This window comes from Molossus molossus, unplaced genomic scaffold (genome assembly GCF_014108415.1).
Source record: "Molossus molossus isolate mMolMol1 unplaced genomic scaffold, mMolMol1.p scaffold_m16_p_17, whole genome shotgun sequence".
NCBI classification, from domain to species: Eukaryota; Metazoa; Chordata; class Mammalia; order Chiroptera; family Molossidae; genus Molossus; species Molossus molossus.
The window spans coordinates 50,607,041-50,625,575 of record NW_023425352.1 but is presented as its reverse complement, the minus strand read 5'-3'; the positions used below and the strand labels follow the sequence as shown (position 1 = coordinate 50,625,575).

The following is an 18,535-nucleotide window of genomic DNA, read 5'->3' as shown; positions in this document are numbered from 1 at the left end:
TATATATTGACTGAATATATGAAAAAAATATTTTCCAGAGAATTTCAGCTCCCTCATCTGTCCCCAGCCTCAGCGGGCCTCTCTCTCACTCTTTTAGACTGCAGGATCATGTGACAAACTCGCTGGAAGCATTCATTCAAATGAAATTTGGATAATCTGTTAAAGATCTATAGATCTTTCATGTATTTCCCCCCGTTGGTAAGGAGTTTAGACTGGAGAGATGCTCTCAGCAACTGGGGACTCTCTGTGCCCCTTATGCCACCAGCAGAGCATGAAGTTACCAAGTAAGCCTCCCAGATGACACATTAACACCTCATGCAAAGATTCTTGGGAAATAAAATATTTTTTATTCATTTACTGGATTTCATATACCCAACAGTTCTTAAAACAAGTATTACCAAAAGCAACACAAACCACATGTAAAATGAAAAACAAGTGCCCCAAATGACACCCCTGCCAATGACACATGGGTATTGAGATGCTGACACTACTCCCCACGAGCACGAAAAGCCTCCTGCAGGCTTCCTGGCAATCCCTCCTCCTCCATCCTGGGGCTGAATACTCCAAAGTTTTGGAGTCAACATGACAAGTTAAGGACAAGTTAGATTAGATCTCCGGTTTATGACATGCGTCCCTCACCCTCTCGAGTGTGCACCCACAAGCAGAGGGCCAATCTGCTACAGCGACAGTCGAAGCACACCAGCGGGAGCTGAGCCAGCCGGGCCACACGGGCACATGGTGCATATGTTGCAAGCCCAGCAGCCACAAGACCCAAAGCCATAGAGAACTGACAGGTCAGGCCTCAACTGAAAACTGTGCTAAAAAGGGATCTCTCAAGCCACACGCTTTGATTTTACCAGTTGGCCCATCTTGGGTCCAAATATGGCAAATAGGGAGAGCATGTACTGCCCTTGAAAACTAGTAACAAAATGCTAAGAATACTCGAGAACCTGGGGTTCTCTTTCAGCCATCCAGAAGGCGAAGTCAGCCAGAAGCTTGCCTGTTGGCCCCTGATCAACTCATCTGCCGAGGAAAGGTTGGTCAGTATCCAAGGCACGCTGGGCCCAGCCACGGGGCTTCCTAGTTCTCCTGTGCCTGCTGCAACCTCTTGGCCACAGCAGTGATCAGAGCTGCTCCCTTTCCACTGCCATCTTCTGACAGCATGAATGTCACATCACATTGAGGGGCTAGTTCTTTCACAGTTTCCTGTAATATCGAAGAAAAGCTGTGGAAAAGAGGAAAAACAGTCGTCAGCACTTACATATAGAGTCGGCATATTTATAAATTATTTCAATCTAGTTTGTCGCTTCCAGCTTGCTTCCCACGGCTTTAGAACAACTGATACGGTTTCTTTTGAAAAGCTGTTTTAATATTGCCTTTTATTGAGCAATTATTGTCAGAGAATATTCTAGGTGTTTCACATACAGAACATCAAAGTGTAACAAAAAGTAGTTTGAAAATCATTACTACTATCTTCACTACATAAATAAATTGATGCTCAAAAGTTAAGAAACTTGCCCTGGCCAGTTTGGCTCAGTGGTTAGAGCGTCGGCCTGCAGTCCAGAGAGACCGGGGTTCAGTTCCCGCTAAGGGCATGTACCTCGGTTGCAGTTTGTCCCTGGCCCTGGTTGGTCGTGAAGGTGGCAGTCACTCAATGTGTCCCTTTCACATCGATGTTTCTCTCTCTCTCTCTTCCTCCCACTCTATCTGAACAAAAAATGAAAAAATGTCCTCGGGTGAGGATTAAAAAAAAAAAAGAGAGAGAGACTTTCCTGGTTGATATGCAAATAAATTAAAAACACATTTTTTTTTTAAAAGAAAGAGACTTGTCCAAATTTGTACAACTAGTCAGTTTATTAGGATTTGGACTAGGCCAGTCTTTTTCCAAATCCCACCTTTTTTGTTTACTTTTTCCAAATCCCACCTTTTTTGTTTACATTTTGTTTTTTGTGAAAATTTTTATTTTCAAAATTTGCAAACTTACAAAAAAGTTGAAAGAATAATTCAGTGAGCACCTCTACGCTATCTGTCCAGACTAAACAAAGTTAAAATTTTTGCCCTGTTTGTTTTAGCCATCCATCCATCATCCATTTCTCCCTCCATTAATTTTCCCCCAAAGCACAGTCTTAATCACAATACTTGGCCTCTCTCAGCTATTATTAGAGATATTAAATCCATTTAAATTGACATCCTGGCAGTCAGTTCTCAGGCCAGTCTGTGGGATCAAAATGTGTGTACCAAAAGCCTGGGACCCTGGGTTACTGTAACTGCAGATGACGGTCACCTCCAAGGGCCAGCATGCCAGAGCAGGTCTGTGCTCAAATCTAGCACACAGCAGTGGGTGACTCTGCCAACCACTGAATCTCCTTGGGGCTCTGCTGGTTACATGGGGAGAGAAGAACATGTAGACTAATATTGGAGGCACAATAAGGGTAATTAGACCCAAACTTCCCAGGAGATAGGAAAAAACGGCTTGGCAGTCACTGCTCAATCAAGTCTTTCTTTTCTTTCTTTCTTTCTCTCCCTCCCTCCCTCCCTCCCTCCCTCCCTCCCTCCCTCCCTCCCTCCCTCCCTCCCTCCCTTCCTTCCTTCCTTCCTTCCTTCCTTCCTTCCTTCCTTCCTTCCTTCCTTCCTCTCTTCCTTTCAGCGGTTTTTAGTATATTCACAGAGTCGCGCAACCATCACCACTGTCTAATCCAAGTACATTTTTGTCATCCTAAAAAAGAAACCCATACCCAATAATAGTCACTCTCTATTCACATCAACCCTCAGAAACCACCAGCCATCACTAATCGTTCTATCTCTATAGATTTGCCTATTCTGGACATTTCATACAATGGAATCCTATAATATGTGGCCTTTTGAGTCTGACCTCTCTCATTTAACATGATGTTTTCAAGATTTGTCAAAGCTGTAGCATGTGTCAGTACTTCATTCCTTTTTATGAGTAGTATTCCATTGTATGGCTATACCCACCCATTAGCTGATGGACATTAGGGTTGTCTCACCTTTGGGCCAGTATGAATAATGCTGGTATGAACATCACTAACAAGTTTTTGTGTGAACATGTTTTCAATTCTCTTGAGTACACCTGGAATGTAATTGCTGGGTTATATGGTAACCCTATGTTTATCTTTTTAGGAACTGCCAAACTGTTTCCCACCAGCAATGCATCAGGGCTCTAATTTTGTCACATCCTGATCAACCCTTGTTAGTGTCACTGTTTCTTATTATAGCCATCCTAAGTGGGTGTGAAATGGTATTTCATGTCTGTTTTTTTAAATTGATTTTAGAGAGACAGGAAGTGGAAGAGGGAGACTGGAAGAGAGGGAGGGAGGGAGGGAGGGAGAGAGAGAGAGAGAGAGAGAGAGAGAGAGAGAGAGAGATCTGATGCCTCCTATATGTGCCCCAACCAGGGATAGAAACTGCCACCCAGGCATGTGCCCTGACTGGGATCTAACCAGCGATCCTTCAGTGCAGGGGACACTGCTCAGTCAACCAAGCCACATGGGCCAGGGCGTTATTTTATGGTTTTGATTTGCATTTTCCTAGTGACTAAATAATATTGAGCATCTTTTTGAGTGCTTGTTGGCCATTTTTAGATCTTCTTTGGAAAGATATGTACTTAAATTCTTTGCTCATTTGTTAAATTGATTACTTGTGTTTATTGTTGAGTTGTTTTAAGTGTTCTTTGTATATTCTAGATATAAGTCCCTCAGCAGATATATGATTTTCAAATATTTTCTTCTATTCTTTCTTTTCACTTTCGATGGTATGCAAAATTTTAAAATTTTGATGAAGTCCAATTTATCAGTTTTTTTCCTTCTGTTGCTTATGTTTTCTATGTCATATTTTAAAACACTGCCTAATCCAAGGTCACGAAGATTTACATCTATGTTTTCTTTTAAGAGTTTTATAGTTTGGGCTCTTAATTCAGGTCTTTGATCCATTTTGACTTAATGTTTGTATATAGTGTGAGGTCGAAGTCCAATTTTATTTTTTGCATGTGGATATACAGTTATTGCACCATTTGTTGAAAAGAATATTCTTTCCCCATTGAATGGCCTTGGTATCCTTGTAGAAAATCAGTTGACCATAAATGTTTAGGTTTATTCCTGGACTCTCAATTCTATTCCAGTGATCTGTATGTTTATCTTTATGTCAGTACTACATTGTTTTGATCACTGTAGCTTTAGAGTAAGTTTTCAAATAGAAAAGTATGATGAGTTCTTTTTTTTTTAGCTTTTGGTTTTTTTTAGTGAGTTCTTCAACTTTGTTCTTCTTTGAAGATTGTTTTGACTATTCTGAATTCTTTGTGTTTGCATATGAACTATAGAATCAATTTGTTAATTTCTGTAAAGAAGTCTGCTAGGATCTTAATAGTGATTATGTTTAATCTGAAGAGCAATTTGGGAAGTATTGCTACATTTTATTAATATGTTTTTATTGATTTTAAAGAGCGAGAGGAACAAAATATTAAAACACTAAATGAACATAATAATTATAGCTTTTAGCCTGGCCAGTGTGGCTCAATGGTTGAGCATTGACCCATGCACTGGGAGGTTGCTGGTTCGATTCCCAGTCAGGACACATTCCCAGGTTGTGAGCCAAATCCCCAGTGGGGGGTATGCAGGAGGTGGCCAATCAATGTCTTCTCTCTCTCCCTTTCCTTTCCTCTCTATCTAAAATCAATAAAGAAAAAAAATTTTTTTTAATTATAGCTTTCATCACTGAAGTTTTTATGATGTGCCAAGTACGCTACATACACTATTTAACTTAACCCTCACAACAATCTACAAGGCACGTATGCTTTTTGTCCTCATTTTACAGGGGGTAAGAAACTGGATTCAAACTCATATTGCCTGACGGGGCTCTTAATCCTCTGTCTGCTTATTCTGAGCTAAGAAAATTATAACCAGCTCATACTAGACAATGCTCTGTGTTATACAAAATATTCAGTTTTCATTACTCCCTGTGGGGCCAGGAGGGAATGGGTTAATGATCATCACTGGAATTTACTGAGCACTGTGTGAAGCACTTTACATGTATTAACCCGTGTAATCTTCATGTAGCTCTATGACATGGAGATCATTACTGCCTGCTTTTCACAGCTGGGGCTCAGAGGGGGTGGCAAATATTCCCACAGCATGCCACTAGGAAACAGAGCCTCCAGGGTCAGGTTCAACTGGGTCTGCTCTCAACCTCAGCACCCTCCCACCTCGCCCTTTCAGGCACTCACTGAGGGTGCAGCTTGTACAGGGTGCCGTCCACGCCCACAGTGATCGTCAGGTGCTCCAGCCCCTGGTCTTTCCTCCTTTTCTCCACGATGGCAGCCATGCCAGCGCCACAGAGCTGGGCCGCCCGACGGGACACAGCTCCGCACACCTCCTTCACCACGACGCTGTCCTCACAGGTGCTGTCTAAGCCGAGCTGCTGCAGGATTCTCCTAACCTGGAGGAGGGCCAGCCGATCGCTGCAGGCAGGAAGAGTAGGAGGTCAGACCTGCTCTTTGGGGCCCCGGAATCTGCCCCACACAGCTCACAGCCCCCCATCCCTAGATGTCCCAGCAGGAGGGAGGAGAAAATGATCCAGACGATGGCTAAGTTGGAGCAAAATGCCTTAGAAGCTGAAACTTAAGTTCTGCCACCCATGGAAAGTCCCATTATTCTTAAAATATAAAGTATGAGAACTCCTTATGATAGGTATGCTTAAATCTGCTATCTCACTAGGAACTATTATTATTTTCAGCAACCAAAACATTAGGTATTCATTCTTCAGAAGAGGAATCAGAGGTTCAGACTGCTAGAGACTTACCCACAGAGACTAGAGAGCAGGGATTCAAACACACGCCTTCTCACACCAGCCCAGCCTCTCCCACTAAACACACCAGCTTCTGGTACTCTGGTCCCATTCAGTTGGCCAACTTTCCTTCTTTATGTCTATTCTGATTCTGCGCTTTCTCTTTTCAACTAGACTACATGCTCTTTGAGGGTAAGACTGCATTCTCAATAGTGGCCAGCATAAGGCTGTGTACACACAATGGGCAAATGAATAAATGAATATGCAACGTACAATCAGCATCCAAGTAAACAGAAACTGGCAGGACCGTAAGCACATGTGCAGAAGCGCCCATCGTGGGGACCCGTAAGCCTCGAGTCTGGACCCTGCCTATCTCACACTGAACTTACAGAGCTCTGACTCTCAAGCTAAACAACACAAAGTTACAGCCTTGGTTGTCTCGGGTAATACTTAGGGAAGAAGAGTGTTATCAAGAGAGAACAACTTAAAAGCAACCTCTATCACCATATAGCAAATTCAACAGGTAAATGGGGGTGTAGCCAGACAATAGAATCCTTTGTAGACTTTAAATATGAGTTTCCATGACACTATTTAATGCTATGAAAAATGTTCATAACCTGGCTGTTTTTGCTAAGTGGTTAGAATGTTGGACCATGGACTGAAGGGTCTCAGGTTTGATTCCTGGTCAGAGACACATACCTGGGTTGCAGATTCAATCCCTGGCCCCAGTCAGGGTCATGTGAGAAGCAACCAATCAATGTGTGTCTCTCATATTAATCTCTCTCTCTCCCTCCCTCCCTCCCTCCCTTCCTCCCTTCCACTCTATCTAAAACTCAATGAAAAAATATCCCCCTATAAGGATTAACAACAACAACAACAAAGCCCTGGCCAGTGTAGATCAGCGGTTGGAGTGTTAGCCCATGGACCAAAGAGTCACAGGTTCAATTCCGGTCAAGGTCACATACCTTGGTTGTAGTTTGGTCCCAGCCCTGGTCGGGGTCATGCGGGAGGCAGCTGGTTCATGTCTCTGTCACGTCGATGTTTCTCTCTCTCTCCCTCTCTCTCTTCCTCTCTCTCTCTCCCTCCCATTCTATCTGAAGATAAATAGAAAAATAGCCTCAGGTGAGGATTTAAAATGTTCATGATGTATTAAGTGAAAAAATAAATTATAAAGATTCCATAATGGCGGCTGAGTAAACGGAAGCTACACAGACCGTCTCCCAGAACCAAACTGGAATTACAACTATAACACAGACAAATCAACGGGAAAAAGCAACAGAAAAGCAGCTTGCGAGGACCATATAACCAGGGGACACTGACTCGACCCTGGTAGGATTGCGAAGGCATAAGAGAGGGCTGGGAGCCCACAGACAGCAGCGGCCTTAGCTGTGAGCAGCGCCCTCGGGTTACACTCCCAAGGGGCTCCATTGAACAGAGCCGGGATAGATGCTAAAATAGCCACAGCCACTCACCTTGGGCTCCGGCAAAGGGAGGACAGATGGGACTGGAACTATGTGGGAACACACAGGATTTGGAGGGCGCTCAGAGCTTTTGCTGAGTTGCTGCCACGCAGGACGGTGGCCATATTGCTCCTTCCCACAGCTCTGGGGAGAGCCCCTCCCTTGGAGATTCAACCCCACCCTGTGGGCCATTGAAATGCTAATTGAGGCTCACTAACAACCAGCATCAGCCCCACCCTCGGGAAATCCCCTTACATTGAGCACCTGAGGGAGTTTTTCAATCAACTGACATCCCAAGTAACCTCGACTGCTAGCCTCCAGGCAAAAAGCTAGAGGATAACAGTACCTTTCCTGGGCTAGCAACTTTAACCAGGAAAGTAAGACTTGACAGTGGTGTTTAACGTGGGTCCCCCCTTGCTCATCTAAACCCAGGAGAGGGAGCCACTAACAGCAGAACGCCAACACCCACAGGGAAAACTTGACAGGCTCCAAAGCCCACTGTGACAGCCAAAATGGTGAAACAAAAACAAAAGACAAATGAAAGAACATGAGACCTCCACCGAAGATGAGATCAATGTGGAGCAGTTCAGCAAGATAACAGAGATAGAATTCAGAGCCATGATCTTGAGGAAGCTCAACAGCATGAGTAAGGACATAGAGATGCTGAAAATAAACCAATTGGAAATTAAAAACCACCAAGAAGAGTTCAAAAATGACATATCAGAAATAAAGAACACATTGGAAGGTCTAAAAAAGCAGTGTAGAGGAAGCTGAGGACCGGATCAGTGAATTAGAAGACAGGGTAGAAAAAATCAACCAATTAGAAAACAAAAAGTAAAAAACTATTATAAAACAGGAAGACAGCTTAAGAGCACTGTGGGACAACTGGAAACGTAATAACATTCGCATCATAGGAGTCCCGGAAGAAGAAGAGAATGAGCAAGGGTTAGAGAATATATTCAAAGAAATAATGACAGACAACTTCCCTAATTTGGTGAAGAAAGAAGGCATTAAAGTTCAAGAAGCACAGAGAGCCCCAAGTAAGAATAACCCAAACAGGCCCACACCAAGACACATAGTAATTAAAATACCAAAAATTAAAGACAGAGAGAATCCTAAAAGCAGCGAGAGATAAGCAACAGGTTACCTACAAAAGAAACCCCATAAGCCTCTCAGCTGACTTTTCACAAGAAACATGACAGGTCAGAGGGAATGGTATGAAGTAATCAAGGTCATGAAAAACAAGGATCTGAATCCAAGACTACTCTACCCAGCAAGGCTATCATTCAAAATAGAAGGTCAAATAAAGAGCTTCCCACACAAAAAAAGGCCAAGGGAATACATTAGCACCAAACCAGCACTAAAAGATATGTTAAAAGGATTGCTGTAATTAGTAGAAGAAATAGGAAGAAAAATATAACCAAACTAAACAAAGATGGCAATAAATAAGTACATATCAATAATCGCCTTAAATGTAAATGGATTGAATGCTCCGATCAAAAGACACAGAGTAGCTGATTGGATAAGAAAGCATGACTCATCTATATGTTGTTTCCAAGAGACCCACCTCACAACAAAAGACTCACATAGGTTGAAACTGAAGGGATGGAAAAAAATCTTCCAAGCAAAAGACTCACATAGGTTGAAACTGAAGGGATGGAAAGCAAATAAAAATCTGGGATAGAAATACTCATATCTGATAAAATAGATTTCAAATGAAGGCCATAACTAGAGAAAAAAGGCCACTACATAATATTGAAAGGATCTATCCATCAGGAAGATATAACCTTGATAAACATATATGCACCCAATATAAGAGCACCAAAATATATTAAAAATCTTCTGGAGGACTTCCAAGGAGATATCGACAGCAATACAATCATAGCAGGAGACTTCAACACCCTGTTGACACCACTAGATAGATCCTCTAGACAAAAAATTAGGAAGGAAACAGAGACTCTTAAATGAAGCACTAGACCAAATGGATTTAATAGATATCTACAGAGAATTACACCCCAAAACTACAGAATTCACATTCTTCTCAAGTGCACATGGGACATTCTCAAAGACAGACTACATGATAGGACACAAACTAAATATCTACGAGTTCAAGAAGATTGAAATCATATCAAGCATCTTCTCAGATCACAATGGCATGAAACTAAAAATCAATTGCAACATGAACATGCAAAGACATTTGAACACATGGAGGCTAAATAGCATGTTATTAAACAATGAATGGGTCACTGAGGAGATCAAGGAAGAAATTAAAAACTTCCTGGAAACCAATGAAAATGAAGACACAACAACACAAAATCTATGGGATGCAGCAAAAGCAGTTCTGAGAGGGAAGTTCATAGCACTACAGGTTTACCTCAAGAAACAAGAAAAATTTCTAATTCATTGTCTAACCTCACAACTTAAAGAATTAGAAAGCAAACAAAAAGAAATCCCCAGAGCAAGTAGAAGGAAGGAAATAGTAAAGATCAGAGCAGAAATAAATGACATAGAGACTAAAAAAAACAAGTCAAAGGATCAATGAAACAAAGAGCTGGTTTTTCTTTTCTTTTTTTTTTTTTATCCTCACCCGAGAATATTTTTCCATTTTTTGTACAGATAGAGTGGGAGGGAGAGAGAGGAAGGGAGAGAGAGAGAGAAACATCGACGTGAAGGGACACATCGAGTGGCTGCCACCCGCACGACCATCCAGGGCCGGGGACAAACTGCAACCGAAGTACGTGCCCTTAGCGGGAACCAAACCCGGGTCTCTCTGTACCGCAGGCCGACGCTTTAACCACTGAGCCAAACTGGCCAGGGCAAAGAGCTGGTTTTTCAAAAAGATAAACAAGATTGATGGACCCTTAGCTAGACTCACCAAGAAACAAAGAGAGAGAACTCAAATACACAAAATCAGAAATGAAAGAGGAGAAGCAACAACCGACACCACAGAAATACAAAAGATTGTTTACAGCTACTATGAATAACTATATGGCAACAAATTCGACAATCTAAGCAAAATGGACAAATTTCTAGAAACACAGTTTCCCAAAACTAGACCAGGAACAGATAGAAAACTTGAACAGACCAATAACAACTAAGGAAATTGAAGAGGTAATCAAGACTCTCCCAGCAAACAAAAGCCCAGGCCCGGATGACTTCACAGGGGAGTTTTACCGAACATTCAAAAAAGAACTAACACCCATTCTCCACAAACTATTTCAAAAAGTTCAAGAAGAAGGAAGACTTCCAAACTCGTTCTATGAAGCCAGCATAATTCTAATTCCAAAACCAGAAAAAGACACTACAAAGAAAGAAAACTACAGTCCAATATCCCTGATGAACATAGATGCCAAAATCCTGAACAAAATACTAGCAAATCGAATCCAGCAATATATCAAAAAAATTATTCACCATGACCAAGTGGGATTCATTCCAGGGATGCAAGGCTGGTACAATATTCGCAAATCAATAAATGTGATACACCACATAAACAAAATGAAGAATAAAAACCACATGATCATATCAATAGATGCGGAAAAAGCATTCGACAAAATCCAGGACTCATTTCTGATAAAAACGCTCAGCAATCTGGAAATAGAGGGATCATGTCTTGACATAATAAAGGCCATATATGAAAAGACCTACAGCCAACATCATACTCAATGGGCAAAAACTAAAAGCATTTCCCTTAAGAACAGGAACAAGACAAGGATGCCCACTTTCGCCACTCTTATTTAACATAGTACTGGAAGTCTTAGCCACAGCAATCAGACAGGAAGAAAAAATAAAAGGGATCCAAATTGGAAAGGAGAAAGTGAAACTGTCATTATTTGCAGATGACATGATATTATACATGGAAAACCCTAAAGACTACATCAAAAATCTACTAGACTTAATAAATAAATTTGGCAGAGTAGAAAGATACAAAATTAACATCAAGAAATCGACGGCATTTGTATACACCAATGATGAACTCACAGAAAGAGAAACTGAAAAAACAATCCCATTTACCACTGCAGCAAAAAAAATTTAAGATACCTAGGAATAAACTTAACCAAAGAAGTAAAGGACCTATTTGCAGAAAACTACAGGTCATTGAAAAAAGCAATAGAAGAAGATATAAAAAACTGGAAGCACATATTTTATTCATGGATTGGAAGAATTAACATCATTAAAATGTCCATACTACCCAAAGCAATCTATAGATTCAATGCAATCCCCATCAAAATACCAACGACATACTTCACAGAACTAGAACAAATACTTCAAAAGTTCATATGGAACCAAAAAAGACCCCGAATAGTCACAGCAATTTTGAAAAAGAAGGACAAAGTAGGTGAGATCACAATACCAGATATCAGGTTATACTACAAAGTGACTGTAATCAAAACAGCCTGGTACTGGCACAAGAACAGGCATATAGACCAGTGGAACAGAACTGAGAACCCAGAAATGGACCCAAGGCAATATGCTCAATTAATATATGACAAAGGTGGCAAGAGCATACAATGGACTGAGTCACCTTTTTTTTTTTTTTTTTTTTTTGTGGTACGTGCCCCTAGTAGGAACCGGACCCGGGACTCTTTGGTTCGCGGGCTGATGCTCAACCACTGAGCCAAACTGGCCAGGGCTAGAGCATACAGTGGAGTAAAGACAGCCTCTTTAATAAATGGTGTTGGGAAAATTAAACAGCTACATGCAAAAAAAATGAAACTAGACCATTAACTTACACCATACACAAGAATAAACTCAAAATGGATAAAAGACTTAAATGTGACCCGTGAATCCATAAAAATTCTAGAAAAAAATGTAGGCATCAAAATTTCAGACATCATACGCAGCAGAATTTTCACTGATACATCACCTAAGGCAACAGAAACAAAGGAAAAAATGAACACATGGGACTACATCAAACTAAAAAGCTTCTTCACAGCAAAAGAAACAATCATCAAAATGAAAAGGCAACCCACTGTATGGGAGAGCATCATTGCCAATGATACATCAGATAAGGGGTTAATTTCCAAAATATATAGAGTACTCATACAACTCAACAAAAGGAAGATAAAGAACCCAATTAAAAAATGGGCAGAGGAGCTGACTAGACACCTTTCCAAACAGGACATACAAATGGCCAAGAGACATACGAAGAAATGTTCAACATCACTAATCATCAGAGAGATGCAAATTAAAACAACAATGAGGTAGCACCTCACACCTGTCAGAATGGCTGCCATCAACAAATCCTCAAAGAACAAGTGCTGGCGAGGGTGTGGAGAAAAAGGGACTCTAGTACACTGCTGGTGGGAATGCAGACTGGTGCAGCCACTATGGAAAACAATATGGTGTTACCTCAAAAAATTAAAAATTGAACTTTCATTTGACCCAGTGATCCCACTTCTAGGAATATACCCTAAGAAGCCTGAAACACAAATCAGGAAGAATATATGTACCCCCATGTTTATAGCAGCACTATTTACAATAGCTAAGATCTGGAAACAGCCCAAGTGTCCACCAGTAGACGCATGGATAAAAAAGCAGTAGTACATACACACAATGGAGTACTATGCAGCTGTAAGAAAGAAAGATCTCTTATCCTTTGAGATGACATGGAGGGACTTGGATAGTATTATCCTAAGTGAAACAAGCCAAGCAGAAAAAGACAAATACCACATGATCTCACTTATTTGTGGAATATAATAAACATAACAGTCTGAGGAATATGGCAGACCCAGAAACATGAAAGTAGGGTACAGACTGACAACCCTCAGAAAGGGTGTGGTGGGGGTGGGAAGAGATAAACCACAGAACTTATATGCAAGTATGCATAACCAATGGACATGGACAACAAAACCAGAGGCTGGGTGGGGGGGATGGGGAGAGGGGTGCCAATGGGGTAAAAAAGGAGAAACATCTGTAACAAAAATAATATTTAAAAAATAAATAAATTTTAAAAATAAATAAATAAATTTAAACTACTACATGTCATATGGTCTTGGTTTGTTTTTGTTTCTAAATGTTTATTCTTGCCCTAGCCAGTGTGGGTCAGCAGTTAGAGCTTCAGCCCACAGACAGGAGAGTCCTGGGTTCAGTTCCCGCTAAGGGCACGTACCTGGGTTTGTCCCTGCCCCGTTTGGGGTCATGTGAGTGGCAACCAGTCGATGTGTCTCTCTCACATCAATGTTTCTCTCTCTCCTTCTCCCTCTCTCCCTCCCACTCTATCTCAAGATAAATGCAAAAATGTGCTCGGGTGAGGAAAAATAAATAAATAAATAAATGTTTATCCTTGTACACAAAAAATGAGTAGAAGGAAATCTATTCAGATGCTGGTAGGATTACCAGTAATTCTTATTTTCTTTCTTTTGGTTAAGAATGGGTAGTATGTATAAATTCCTTCTATGGTCTATCCCTTCACAGTTTACCTAGTTCTTTCATGTATGATCTCTTACTCGATCCTCAGAGCATTCCTTGGGGTTAAGCAGCAAAACAATTATTTATCTTATAAAGAAGAAAATTGGGCCCAGCCAGTGTGACTCAGTAGTTGAGCATTGACCCCCACACCAAGAGGTTGTGGGTTTGATTCCCAGTCAGGGCACATGCCCAGGTTGTGGGCCAAATCCCCAGTGGGGTGCTTACAGGAGGCGGCCAATTGATGTTCTCTCTCATCTCTGTTTCACTCTCTCTCTCTCTCCCTCTCCCTCTCCATTCCTCTCTCGAAAATCAATAAAGAAAAAATTTTTTTAAAGAATACAATCGGGGTTCAGAGAGGTGAAGTTACATACCTCAGGTCACACAGCACAAACAAGTTAAGTGGTAGAAATGAATCTTAAGCTCAGGCTCTGACACTGTAAACCCTTCCCCTGAGATGGCTGCCCCACCTCTTCAACGTGTTTTGAAATGGGCCACAATCAGCAGAGCACCTACTATCGTCCCATTGGCACCAGATGGACATGATTGTCTTTTATTCCATAGAGGTTGTTGTTTTTTTAATGCCTGTAGAGTCCGGCTGGTGTGGCTAGTGGACTGAGCATTTTCCCATTGACTGAGAGGTCGTGGTTTGATTCCTGGTCAGGGCACATGCCCAGGTTGTGGACTTGATCCCCAGGAAGAGGTGTGCCAATTGATGTTTTTCTCTCATATCAATGTTTCTATCTCTCCCTTCCTCTCTCTTTAAAAAAATCAATTTTTAAAAAACATGTTATAAAATTTAAAAATAAAAATGCCTATAGAAGTCAAAGTATTTTTTTAAAAACCTTTATGGCCAAATGTTTGCTAATCATTACTTCGGAAACGCAAAATTGCTGCTGCTGCTGCTGCTACCACCACCTCCTTACACAGCAAGAACTCCTCCGCAAAAGTCCATCTGATTTCCCTCAATAAGTACACTGCTCTCATTTACAGAGTTTTCTTTCTTTCCCAAAATGGTTTGCTGGCATATGGCCATAAAGACCGGGAGCATTAAGTGAAGGAATACAAACCGAGAGAAATTCCGAACACAGAAGGTCTGATCACATTCAGGGCTGGTAGGAAAAGCAGTGAAGTGGACACCTGTGCCCAACTGGTGGTAAAGGGAACTGCAACCACCCTTTTAAAAAGTTTGTCCATACAGAAATGCTTCCTTTAACGAGATGCTTCTACTACTAGGGAAATAATCCACGAGGTGCCATTGACTATGCATACAAAAACAATAATTACGGTGCTATTCAAAACTACAGAAATTACAATCTAGCCATCCTATACTAAAGGGCAAGTTTAATAATTGATAGCAACATAATGTAACATGATACAGCCATTTATAATAATTACACCAAAGGACTTCCGGTCAAGATGGCGGCATACGGTATCGCATCCTCCCATAACCACATCAAAGTTACAACTAAACTACAGAACAACCATCATTCAAAACCGCCTGAAATCAAGCTGAATGGAAGTCCTACAACTACGGAATTAAAGCAGCAGCCACATCCAGACTGGTAGGAGGAACGGAGGAGCAAGGGGCGGCAGCGGCGGAGGCGGCACGATGGGCTGGTCCCACACCCACGTGTGGCGGATAAAAATCAGGAGGCTACCTCAGCTGGGAAGGTCCTTCCTGAGGACTTAGGGGTCCCTGTCCCACACCAGATGCCCCGCTCAGGGTTCCAGTGCCAGGAAGAGAAGTCCCCATAACTTCTGGCTGGAAAAACCAGCAGAAACTGAGACACAGGGAAGCTGAAGCGGCTGGAGCCCCAAGCAGCTCCTTAAAGGGCCCCGCGCACAAACTTATCAAACTCACTCCCTCTAAGCTTGGAGGGGAGGCAGCTCGAGGGACACCAGAGACATACAGGGAAGAACTGAGCTGTTTGGCACTGGAGCGAGGGCTGGAGAGGGGGTTTTCTCCGGGACAAAAGTGCTGTCAGAGGCCTTTGTTCCTTTGGTGAGCCCTTCCCTGGGGCGGCAGACAGCCACCATATCTGGGACTCCAGCAACCTGGCTCACACTGGTAGCCCCGCCCTGCTGACTCCCTGAGGCCCCGCCCCACCCAACTTTCAGGCCCACCCAAGCTGTTGCCACTTGCTTAACCATAGGATTGGCCTGTCCTGGATCCTGCTTCAGGTTTTTCCCAAATTCTTTCAAACAATCAGAATCTGGTCTCAGCTAGCTCCATACCTCTCATTAAGTAATACACTGAAACAAACACAGGGAGGCAGCCAAAATGAGGAGGCAAAGAAACAGGTCCCAAATGAAAGAACAGAACAAAATCCCAGGAAAAGAACGAAGCAAAATGGAGACAAGCAACCTAACAGATGCTGAGTTCAAAATACTGCTTATAAGGATGCTCAATGAACTTAGTGAGGGCCTCAAGAGCATAAAAAAGGACCATTCAGAAATTATGGATGCACAGTCAGAATTGAAGGAGGCATTTACTGAAATAAAGAATAATTTACACATATTCAATAGTAAAGTACATAAATCCAAGAAGCAAACCATCGATTTGGAATATAAGGAAGCAAAAAACGCCCAATCAGAACAGCAAAAAGAAAAAATAATCCAAAAAAATGAGGATAGTGTAAGGAGCCTCTGGGACAACTTCAAGCATGCCAACATTCACATCTTGGGGGTGCCAGAAGGAGAAGAGCGAGAACAAGAAATCGAAAACCTGTTTGAAACAATAATGGCAGAAAACTTTCCTAACTTGGTGAAGGAAACAGACATACAAGTCCAGGAAGCACAGAGAGTCCCAAACAACATGAACCCCAAGAGGCCCACACCAAGACACATCATCATCAAAATGCAAAAGGTTCAAGACAAAGAGAGAATCTTAAAAGCAGCAAGAGAAAGGCAGCTAGTTACCTATAAGGGAGTTCCCATAAGGCTGTCAGCTGATTTCTCAAAAGAAACTTTGCAGGCCAGAAGGGAGTGGCAAGAAATATTCACAGTGATGAAAACCAAGAACCTACAACCAAGATTACTCTATCCTGCAAAGCTGTCATTTAGAATCGATGGTCATATAAAGACTTTTCCAGACAAGAAAAAGTTAAAGGAGTTCATCACCACCAAACCGTTATTATATGAAATGATGAAGGGTCTTTTTGAAGAAAAAGATAAAATATATGAACAAACAAAATGGCAATGAATACATATTTATCAACAATGGAATCTACAAACAAAATGAACAGGTAGAACAGAAACATTCTCATAGATACAGAGAACATTTTGTTGGTTGCCAGATGGGAAGGGCGTGGGGGAATGGGTGAAAAAGGTGAAGGGATTAAGAAGTACAAATTCATTGCTAGACTGACAAACCTCAAAGGGAAAGGGGTTGGGGGGTGGGAAGAAATAAACCAAAAACTTATATGCATAACCAGTGGACACAGACAATAGTGTGGGAAAAGGGGGGAGGGGGGCCGGAGTGGGGAGGAGGGGGTCAGTGGGGGAAAAATGTGGAACATCTGTAATACATTTTACATTCAACAATAAAAATTTTTTTAAATAATAATAATAATAATTACACCAAAGTGTTGATCTGGGGAAGTTTCTCTTTCTAGAAGTATTTCATCTAATAAATCCAGAAGTGATAGCATTAAATTATCATTATGTACAATCTCTAATGAAGTCACAGATCTATGTAATGAGCATCAATAACTGCTAACATCATAAAAGACAAACAACTCAACGCTGAAACATTCTTGTCTAAAATTCAACACTGAATCTATCCATGCACCTGGGTCTAACCATAAGTTTTCAGGAAATATAAGGAACATAAGAAAATGTTAAATGCTGCAATCTGCTAAATTGATAACATAGGAAAGTCATGGGATAAAAGTATACTGTACTTTCTTTGTCAAATACATTATGAGGCAAAACAAGAGAGGGAGGGAAAGTCTATTGCTTTTAAAAGATTTAAGAAACACACCAACCGACAACTAAACTACAGAACAACCATCATTCAAAACCACCTGAAATCAAGCTGAATGGAAGTCCTACAACTACGAAATTAAAGCAGCAGCCACATCCAGACTGTTCAAGATTGATCAAGGCAAGCCTTTCATACTTGAGGAACACATGGAAGAAATAAACAGTTGGTTCTCTGCCAATAATGTGGAACAGATTCTTGAAAATTTACAGCAAGATGGTTCATCTTTTGCCCTAGAGCAGTTGAAGGTAATTAATAAAATGTCTCCAACATCTCTAAAGATCACATTAAGGCAACTCATAGAGGGGTCTTCAAAGACCTTGCAAGAAGTATTAACTATGGAATATCAGCTAAGTCAAGCTTGTATGGGAGGCCATGACTTTTTTGAAGGTGTCAGGGCAGTTTTAATAGATAAAGACCAGAGTCCAAAGTGGAAACCAGCCAATCTAAAAGAAATTACTGATGAAGATGTGAATAATTATTTTAAATCTCTGGGAAGCAATGATTTGAAATTTTGAAGTGACTGGATTTTGAAGGTATTTTGGAGCAGGGGTTGGCAAACTACGGCACAGCGCCCAAGTCTGGCCTGCTACCTGTTTTTTATATACCCTGCAAGCTGAAAATGTCTTCTGCATTTTTAAGTGGTTTGGGTAAGAAATCAAAGACTAATATTTCATAACTTGTGAAAATTGCATAAAATTCAAATATCACTGTCCATAAATAAAGCTTTATTGGAAAAAAGAAAAAAGAAACATACCAACCAAATGCAATCTATTGACCTTGTTTGGATGCTGATGTAAACAAATGAACTATAAAAGCCATTATTTTAGGCAATTTAGGAAATGGGAACACTGATGAGATATTTTATGAGATTAAGGTTTATCAT

General features: G+C 41.2%; 1 protein-coding gene across 1 annotated transcript in view; it reads right to left on the bottom strand.

The window, feature by feature from the left end:
- Window positions 1-327: 327 nt before the first annotated feature.
- HKDC1 (hexokinase domain containing 1) overlaps window positions 328-18,535 on the bottom strand; it is a 64,230-nt gene continuing 46,022 nt past the window's right edge. Inside the window, exons 17-18 of the mRNA XM_036265609.1 lie at window positions 5,240-5,473; window positions 328-1,225 (exon numbers count right to left, since the gene is read on the bottom strand). Of these exons, the coding sequence (XP_036121502.1) occupies window positions 1,081-1,225; window positions 5,240-5,473 (379 nt within the window). The 3' untranslated portion in view covers window positions 328-1,080. The remainder of the gene's footprint in view (window positions 1,226-5,239; window positions 5,474-18,535) is intronic.